Genomic DNA, 9906 nt, shown 5'->3' on the forward strand with positions numbered 1-9906 from the left:
CAGGGTCAGGGCAGGGCCAGTTCAGGGCCAGGGCCAAGACAGGGCCAGGGTAAGGGCTGCCAGGGTCATTGGCAGAGCCAGGGCCATGGCAGGACCAGGGTCAGGAGCAGGGGTCAATGCCAGGCCAAGGCCACAGATAGGACCAGGTCTGTGCTAGGGCCAGTGTGAGGGCCAAGGTGGGGTCAGGGCAGGGCCAAAGGGAGGGCAGGGCCAGGGCAGGGTGGAGCAGGCCCAGGGTAGCACAGGGTTAAGGTAGGGCACGACCAACCAGGGCAGGTCTATGGCTGGGGCCAGGGCAGGGCCAGGGCCTGGGCAGGGCCAGAGCCAGGGCACGGCCAAGACAGTGGCAGCTCCAGGGCAGGGCCAGGGTTAGGACCACAGATATGTCCAAGGCCAGTGCCAGGGCAAGGGCAGGGGCAGGGCCAGGGTCATCTAAGAATTAGGGACAAAGCCAGGCCCAGAGCTGGGCCAGGACAGGTACCTGGCAGGGCTAGGGTCTGGGCCAGAGCCACGGCAGGGCCAGGGCCACAACCAGGTCTGTGCTATGGCCAGGTCCAACACAGTGCCCAGGTAAGGCTAGGGTGAAGGCCAAGGTAGGGCCAGGGCAGGGTCAAAGCCAGGCTAGGGCCAAGGCAGGGCCAGGGCCAGCAAGGCAGGGCCAGGAAAGCATAGGGCCAGGGCAGGGCAGGGCCAGGCCAGTGCCAAGACCTGGGCAGGGCCAGGGCCAGGGCCATAGAAACGGCCTGGGCAGGACCAGGTTCGGGGCAGGAGCAAAACAAGGGCAAGGACAGTACAGGTTCTTGGCACAGCCAGGATCAAGGACAGTGTCAGGGCAGGGCCAAGGCAGGGTCTGGGCCATGGTAAGACCAGCAACAGGGCTGGGGCTAGGTCAGTGACAGGACCAGAGTCAGGGCAAGGGCCAGAGCAGTGCAAGGCCAGGGGAGGGCCAGGCATTTCAGGGTCAGGGCCATGGGAGAACCAGGGCAAGGTCTCAAGCAGGGAAGGGCCAGGGCCAGGACAGGTCCAGGGCAGGGCCATGACAGGACCAGGGGCTGCATTAGGGCAAGGGCAGGGCCAGAGCAAGGTAAGGATCAGGGCCAAGGCTAGGGTAGGGACAGGGCAAGAAATATGGCAGGACCGGGGCAATGCCAAGGCCAAGGCTGAGTCAGGGCTGAGTCAGGGCAGGGCAGGGCAGGGCATGGTATGGCCAGTGCAGGACAGGACAAGAGCCGGTCCACAGAGAGAGCAGGGCTGATGCCAAGAAAGAGCCAGGCTAGTGCCAAGGCTGAGGCAGTGTCAGAGCATGTCCAGGGCAGGGCCGGGGCCAGAGCCAGAACTGAGCCAGGGCACAGCCAAGGCAGGGTAGGGCAGGGAAATAGCATGGCCGGGTCAGTACTGGGACAGGGCAGAGCAGGGCAAGGCGATGGTAGGGGCAGGGCAGAGACAGGCCAATGCAGAGCCATGTTACACCGGGGCCAGGACACCTCCAAGTCCACTTCAGGGCCAAGGCTATGGCAGGACAAAGACCAGGGCCAGGGTCAGAGCCAGGTCTGTGCTGGGCCTAGCAAAGACTAGGGTGAGGGCCAAGGTAAGGCCAGGGCAGGGTCAAAGGCAGAGTAGGGCCAGGGCAGGGTGATGACACATCCGGAGCACAGCAGGGCAGGGTGATGGCAAGACCAGGGGCAGACCACTGCCAGCTCAGGGCCAGGGAAAGGCCAGTGCAGAGCCAGGAAAGGGTCTGGGTCTGGGTCAGAGCCAGGAAAGGGTCTGGGTCTGGGTCAGGGCCAGGAACAAGGCAGAGCAGGGCCAGGGCCATGGCAGAGTCAGGGCAGGTCGTTGACAGGACCAGGTTCCAGGCCAGGGCCAGGGCAGCAGCAGGGGCAGGGCCTGGATAAGGGAAGGGCCAGGGATATGGCAGGACCAGGGCTAGGGCCAGGGCCAGGCCATAGTGAGGGCAGGGCAAAAGCCAAGGCAGGGTCAGGGCAGGTCCAGGGCAGGTCCAGGGAGTGGCCAGCACCAAGCGGGGCCAAGGCACAACCAGCGCAGGGTAAGGCAGGGCAATGGCACCACTGGGCCATGACAGGGCAAGGTCAGTGCCAGGAGAGGGCAGAACAGGCAGGCCCATGGTGGGGCCAGGGCAGGGATGGGCCAAAGCAGGGCCAGGACATTTCCAAGGCCAGGTCAGGGCCAGAACAGGAGCAGGACCATGACCATTGGCAGGGCCAGTGCCATGACAGGACCAGGGTCAGGACAAGGGACAGGGTCAGAGCCAGGGCCAGAGCCAAGGTCAGGCCAGTGCAGGTTCGGGGCAGGGCCAGTGCCAGGGCAAGACCAGGGAAGGGACAGGGTAGCACAGGGCCAAGACAGGGACAGGATGGGACCAGAGCAGGACAGGGCCGAGAGTCCAGGTAACAGTAGGGCAGGTACAGGGCAAGGCAGGGCAGTACAGGGCCAGATCCACGGCAGGCACAGGGCAAAGCCAGGCCCATTGCCAATGCACCAGCCCTCCCTACAAGGCTCCTACCACCTGGCCACTGCTGCAGCCCGTCCATCGCTGTAAGCCTGACTCCCAACCCTGCCTGCAGCCGCCTGCCCTCCTAGCGCGGCCGCTCTCCTACCGTTCTGGCACACTGCAGTCTCCGTCACTGCCACCCACCCGCAGCGAGGCGAGCCGTGGTGCTGCAGGCTCTAGGTGTCTCCTCCTCCTCCTGGCACGGAGCAGCTGGGCGGGCAAAGCCAGAAAAGCCTAGAGGAAGTTGTGAGGAGTGGAAGCGTTAGAGCCTCAACTTGTCATGCTGGCCACTGGGTGGCAGGGGCCAGTTTCAGCAAAGGCACTCACACCCACCCTCCAAAGTCCAGCCTCTCCTTTTGGCCCAAGCTGGCCGGGAACTGGGGTCTGGGGTGGGTGCTGGAGACACCACAGCACCCAGCTCCCCACTCCACAGGAACCATTGGGCCCACCGGGGCTGCACTCCTCGGGGAACAGGAGAAGAAGACAAATTCAGACCCAGCCAGCCCTCCGCACCCAGGTGCCAATTCCTGTTCCGGACACCTCCACACACAGGGCCCTGTCCCCCGTGGTGTCCCCAGGGGTGCCTGGCAGCCTCTGAGGCACAGACCCAGAGTGCACAGGCCCAGGAACCACGGTGGGTGTGGGGGCTCTGCCATGCTCAGGATTCCCATGCAAACGCTGCGTGCCCTGCCGCACTCCAGTATGACCAAGAGTGGTTCGCCCTCTGGAGTGTGGAGTCAGGGAGAGGAGAACCACTCCTTCCTTGGATGCCAACTCTGTTGACTGCCGCCAGCAGTGCAGCCCCTGATAGCACTGAACTCGCCCCCGCTCCACGGCTAGTCCTGCCCTCAATAGCGCCCCTCACCTCCGTCCCCCAATGCCGCCAGTAGCGTATACCCGATATGCCCTAACCTGTCCTCCTCCATGGGCATTGCAGCCCCAGAAAGCACCCATAACCCACCCTCCCTGCCGTGGGCAGTGCAGCCCTGTGCAGTGCTACCAACCAGTACCCCTAATGCAGGCAATGACACCCTGGATAGCGCCCCCAACCCACCCCACACTGCGAAAGGTGCAGCCCTGGATAGCCCCTGTCCTACCACTCTGGTCATGCTGCAGTCTCTGTCACCGCCACCACCAACTACCATAAGGCAAGCCAGTGGGCCACAGGCTCTAGCTCCCAGCAGCCAGGCATGGAGCAGCTCTCCCTGATGGCCGGCTCCTACCACTCTGACCACGCTGCTGTCTGTCTCCGTGGCCATCTTCTTTCACTGCAAAGGAATAAAACTAGGTATCAATAAGAAAAGTAATTTTGGAAACAATACAATCACATGGAAGTTAAACACTACCCTCCTGAATAAATGACTAGCGGGTCAATGAAGATACTAAGACAGAAATTCAAAAATTTCATGAAACAAAGGGTAATGAAAACACAGTATACCAAAACTTGTTATGCAGAAAGCAGTACAAAGGCGGAGATTTACAGCTATAAGTGCCTACTATCCAAACAAAAGAAAAACTTCAAATAAACAATACATCTTAAAGAACTAGTAAAGTAAGAACAAACTAAACCGAAAATAAGAAAATAAATAAGATCGTAGCAGAAACAAAATTGAAATAAAAAACACACAAGATTAAACGAAAAGTTGGTTTTCTGGAAAGCTAAACAAAATTGACAAACTTTTAACCAGCCTAAGAAAAGAGACAAGATTCAAATAAATAAAATCAACAGATTAAAAAAAGGAGACATTACAACTAATACTTCAAAAATTCAAAGGATCATAACTGGCTATTATATGCCAATAAATTGGAAAGCCTAGTAGAAATTGGCAAATTCCTAGATGCATACAACCTACTTAGGTTAAACAATGAAAACATCCAAGACCAGAACAGATTGGTAACAAGTAATGAGATTGAAGCCATCAGAAAAAGTCTCCCAGTAAAGAAAAGCCCAGGAACTGATGATGTCTTCACTGCTGATGGCTTCACACCAAACAATTTAAAGACCTAGTACGAATCCTGCTCAAACTATTTTGAAAAACAGGAGGGAATACTTCCAAACTTATTCTATGAGACCATTATTACTGTGACACGAAAATCAGATAAAAGCATCAAAGAAGAAAACTACAGGCCAGGATCTCTAATATTGATGCAAAAATCCTCAACAAAATACCAGTGAATCAAATTCAGTAATACATTAAAAAGATAATTCATCATGATCAAGTGGGATGTATCCCTGGAATGCAAGAGTCACTCAACATACAATGTGATACATCATATCAACCAAATAAACGACAAAAACCGTATGATCATGTCAACTGAAACCAAAAAAGCATTTGATGAAATTCAACATCCCTTCATGCTATAAATCCTCAAAGAAACGGGCACAGAAGAAACATACCGCAACAAAATAAAAACTACAGGAAAGACACCCACAGCTAGAATCATATGGAATGGGGAAAAATGGAAAGCTTTTCCTCTAAGATCTGGAACATGATATGGATGCCCCCTGTCACCACTGTTGTTTAACATAGTACCAGAAATCCTAGCTAAAGCAATCAGTGCAGCCCCTGATATGGCCCCCAACCCACCCTGCCCCCTACCACCAGCAGTGTCGTCCCCCCAATAGCACACCCAACATACCCTAACTGCCCCGCCTCCCCGAACCATGGGCATTACAGCAGCCCATAGCGCCCTCAACCCAAAACCGCCACCCCCCCCCCCCCCACAGCCGCACAGTGCAGCCCCAGATAGCACACTTAACCCACCTCACTGTTGCCAGCAATACAGTCTGGGATAGTGCCCCCAACCGGCTCGCCGCCAAAGGCAGTGCAGCCCCGGTTTGAGCCCCCAAACCGCCCCCCCCCCCCCGGTGCAGGCAGCACAGCCCCAGATAGCACACCCAACCAGCCACCCAAGACGGGCAGTGATGCCTGAGATAGGGCTCCCAACCCGTCCCAGGCCACCAGCAGTGCAGCCTGGATAGCGCACTTACCCCGATGCCTTTCTACACTCTGGCTGGCTGCAGTGTCCATCGCTGCCACCAACCACAAACATGGCTGCAAACAGGAAGGATTTTATTCACCGTCGATGCGGCCCCGAGTTGTCCCAAAGCGAGGCGGTGCCCCAAGGTCTGTGCAGAGCAGAACGCAGCTCCGCCCTCGCAATGCTCTCCGGGTCTGTGCCGAGGAGAACGCAGCTCCGCCCTTGCAAAGGCACACAGCGCCGGTGCCGGCGTGGCGGAGAAGCAGACAGCGGCGGAGAGGCGGCCAGCGTTGGCGCGGCGGAGAGGGGGACAGCGGCGGCGCCGCGGAGAGGTGGACAGCGGTGGAGAGGCGGTCAGCGGCGGCGCGGCGGAGAGGCGGGCGGCGGCGGCGCGGCGGCGAGGCGGACGGCGGCGGCGCGGCGGAGAGGCGGACAGCGGCGGAGAGGCGCAGGCCCAGGCTCCACTCCCCAGCTGTGAAAGGGTAAGAGCTGAGGGTGGCTGAGACTCGGGGTTGTTCAGGGCGGGGTGGGCTCTGGACCCAGTAGGCCCGGCACCCAGGTCAGGGCTCCAGGGGAGGCCAGGTGGGCGAAGGCCAAGAAGGGGCCGGGGCTGGTCAGGAAGGGCTCCTGGTGACCAGAGCACTTTGCGTGAGCCAGCGTGGGAGGAAGGTGGGCTGGATGAGCCAGGGAGGTGCCGGGAGGGGCCTTGGCAGAGGCAACCACCTCCATCAGCCCCCAGGCCACTGAACCCTGGGTAGCGAGAACCGACAGGGGAGGCTGCAGACAGAGGAGTGGAGGCTCCCCGGCTTTGGGGGCTCTGAGTAGAAGCATCTAGGGGGTCCCTCAAGAGGCCCCCAAACGCTTCCCCATGGTGAGAAAAGAAGGCGCAGAGAGGGGCACGGCGCCGGCGCCAGCGCAGAGGGGCGCACAGCAAGATTTGCTGTTATTTCTTTTATTGCCCCAAGTGTACTTCATCTTGGTAGATTTCTATTGGCTTTAAAAATGTGTGTGTTTTGCTGTGGGGGAGTGGGGTGTTATACGGATGTCACATTTTGCTGGTTGACTGTTCAGATCTTTTGTAAATCCTTGCTCCTTTTCTGCCTAGTTTCACTCTGTCACTTACACTGGAGTGCGGTGGCACGAACATGACTCACTGCAGCCTTGACTTCCTAGGGTCAAGTACTTCCCCTGGCTTAACCTCCTGAGTAGCTGGTACTATAGGTGTGTGCCGGCACACCTGGCTAAATTTAAAATTTTTTGGAGAGATGAGGCCTTGCTATGTTGCCCAGGCTCGAACTCCTGGCCTCAAGCTATCCTTTGTCTTTGCCTCCCAGAGTTCTGGGATTACAGGCATGAGCCACTGTGCCCGGCCTCTGCCTAGTTTTAACAGTTGCTAAGAGGAGGATGTTGAAGTAGATGTCTTCTTGGTGGGTTAATCCTTTTGTCATTAAGCAGTTGTTATGGTCACTTCCTTTTCACCCCATTGGTGAAGGAGGGGTCCCTGCCCTAAAGTGTAGGAGATGGCTGAACACGACACCTGGCGTGGATGGATGAGATTGACAGCAGTGTTTTGGTCACATATACCCACATCTCAGAGGAGGGCACTGCATGCCACACAGGGTCAGATGGGCACCGCACTCTGTAGCGGAGTGAGGGCTGCGGGCTGAGGAAGCAGGCAGGCTTGGTAGTAACAAGAGCACACAATGACCAATGGTTCCCGAGGGGGAGAGCAATTGGCTTGTTTGAATAAATTCATGGGCTGGCAGACAGGTGAAGTGAAACTTCTTAGGCTGAGGTGCAACTGTTCTGGCTGATAAAAGAACTAGCCAGGTGGGGAGCCTTTCCTGTTGGGTGGCGGGGTAGGGGGTGTCTGGTAGAAACAGGAAAACCCACGGCTAGGCCTTTGGGGCCCTGTGAGGCTCAAAGATGTCAAGGCAGCATAGGAAATTTTAGATCTTAAAATTCAGTGAAGACCCTCTCCAGCTCTGGTAAATTATTTTGCTTGAAGTCTACTTCATGAGATATTAATATATTCACTCCTGCTTCCTTAAGAAATTAATGATTTCACAGGATATCTTTCTCCATTCTTTTACTTTCAACCTACTTAGGTCCTTAAGTGAGTTTGAAGTTTCTTATGAACAGTATTTAGTTGGACCATGTGTTTATTATAGGCTCTCCATCAATCTGTCTTTTGGTTTATTTAGACCATTTACATTTAAGGTGCTTATTGTTACATAATTGCTTATGTCTGATGTTTTTATTATTTGCTTTTTTGTTTCCGTTTTCTTTCCCTCCATCTTGATCTAGTTCTGTATAATGTTGTTGCGTGTATCTGTTTGTATAGTCTTAAAGTGTTTGCTCTGGATGTTACAATATGTGTATTGTAATATAGTAGTCTACTGGTACCAGTATTTACCACTTCAAAGTGTGGAAACCTGCCTTGCATTTATGTCTCTTTACCTTTTCCACTTGTATAAATCACTGGCTTGAGTAGTACGTGGTGGTATAGTTTTTGTTTCAGTCGTCAAATGTGATTTTAAGAACTGTGGATTGTCTCGTGTATGTATCCACATTTCTGGTCTTTCCTTTGTCCCTCCTCCCATAGTCCCATATTCATCCCTTCTGCATAAGAACTTTCTGTAGCCATTTTTTTATTTTGATTGTTTTGTTTTAATTTTTTGTATTGTGGAAATGACAGAACATATTTCTGTAGCCACTTTTTAGCATTTCTAAATTGACCAGTGACAAATTCCTATATTCTCTTCCTCTGAGAATGTCTTTATTTCTCTCTTCATTTCTGAAGGGTAGTTTCATGGGATATAGAATTTGCAGCCGACAGTTTTTTTGTTTGGTTGGTTTTTTTAAGCACTTGAAAATGTTGTGCCACTTCCTTCTGGCCTCCATGGCATTTGAGTTGGCATGTCCCTACAGGCATTCTGCCATTTTTGCTCTTTGTTTTTAGTTTTGAAAGTTTAATCAGTGTTGCTTTCTTTTGGGATACTTTGAGGTTTGCTCAGCTTCTTGAATCTGTAAGTTTATATCTTTCACCAAACGTGGGAAGCCTCAGGAATTCGTTATTTGCATGCTTTGGCAGCTCTGGTCTCCTGTGGGACTCAGATAACATAAATGTGGGATCTTTTGTTATCGTCCCACAGGTCCGTGCAGCTCTGTTCGTTTGTTTTCAGGTTATTTTCTCTCTGTTGTTTAGACTGGGTGAATTCTGTTGATCAGGTTTCAGCTTCTCTGATTCTCTCCTCTGTCGTCTCCACTTTTACTCAATAGAGCCTATCCAGTTAGATTTTTTTTATATTTCTGTTACTGTATTTTATATTTGTGTAATTTCCATTTGATTCTTCTTCAGTTTCTTTGCTGACGTTTTCAGTTCTTTGATTGTTGCCATAGGATTTGTAGTTGCTTGTTGAAGCATTTTTATACTGACTGTTATAAGTGATGAGTCAGGTGGTTCCAACATCTGCCTATGTAATTTTTTTATTTTTGCAGGCAGTCCTCCTGTTTAGGTTTAGTCTGTAGGTCTTGGTCTACTTTGTGGGCTGTGATTCCAATGGCAATTTAATTTCAGAGCCTTCATGGTGTTATTTTGGTCTGTTTGGCTAATATGTATCACTGGGATTCTCCCACCAGTCCCTGCTGTTGCCCACCTGAAGGAACAGGGGAGCTGCCCCAGGCTGGGCCACCTGCTGCAGCTAGGTGGGTGGGGAATGGTGGTTGTCTTGGTGTGTGGAGCTGGTTTTCTTGTTGTGGGGAAGATCTCCTTTGATCTGCGGGGACTGAGTCTGCCTGGGTTGCCTTCGATTGCTACGTTGGGAGTTGGGAAACTCTGGGCCTGGGTCACCTTCCTGTTGGATGAGGTCCAGGGAGACACCTGGCCACTATGCATTCCCTAGTCCTAGAGTCCCTCAGCAGCCTTTTTCTGTCCACCTTTTGGAATTCTCCATTGATCATCTCCTGTCTATTATTTCTAGAGTTTGGGTTACATTTCTTAGGAGGGTGTAATGTGTTATCTTCTTTAGACCAGAAATCCTTAGTGGTGGTTTCGGGTTGTAACTGTGTAAAGGGAGAATTGGCGTATTTGTGATGTCGAGTCTTCAAATGAGGACATACCATTATTCAGTATATAATATTTACAACACCTACTTCCATGGGTTGAAGAATGTGGTTAAGGCAAGGAAAGTACTTAACACAGTGCCTGGTGTGGAGAGCACTTACGAGTGTTGGTAGTGATGCTATTCCTTTTGTCCTTTGGTAGCATATTAAAGCTTTTCTTCTTTTTTAAATAAATAAAGTTCTGGTGCACTTCTTGTTAGGTTTATTCCTATTTTATCCTTTTTTGCTTTTATTACAAATAGGAGCTTCCTTTTATAACGTCTACCTGGTTCTTTGGCCCTTATGTG

General features: G+C 53.0%; 1 protein-coding gene across 3 annotated transcripts in view; it reads right to left on the minus strand.

The window, feature by feature from the left end:
- The window catches only part of LOC117981721 (uncharacterized), a 215765-nt gene that overhangs the window by 57442 nt on the left and 148417 nt on the right, over positions 1-9906 (minus strand). For 2 of the 3 annotated variants that reach the window (XM_055091838.2, XM_034967619.3), the window contains exons 2-3: positions 3610-3780; positions 2619-2746 (exon numbers count right to left, since the gene is read on the minus strand). Coding sequence is in view for 1 of the 3 variants with exons in the window: in XM_055091841.1 (XP_054947816.1) it covers positions 2619-2746; positions 3610-3771 (290 nt within the window). In the remaining 2 variants the exon portion in view is untranslated. Of the gene's footprint in view, positions 1-2618; positions 2747-3609; positions 3781-5504; positions 5870-9906 lie in introns of those variants that run through there. The other variant, XM_055091841.1, reaches the window with a different exon arrangement.

This window comes from Pan paniscus, chromosome 11 (genome assembly GCF_029289425.2).
Source record: "Pan paniscus chromosome 11, NHGRI_mPanPan1-v2.0_pri, whole genome shotgun sequence".
Taxonomy (NCBI): Eukaryota; Metazoa; Chordata; class Mammalia; order Primates; family Hominidae; genus Pan; species Pan paniscus.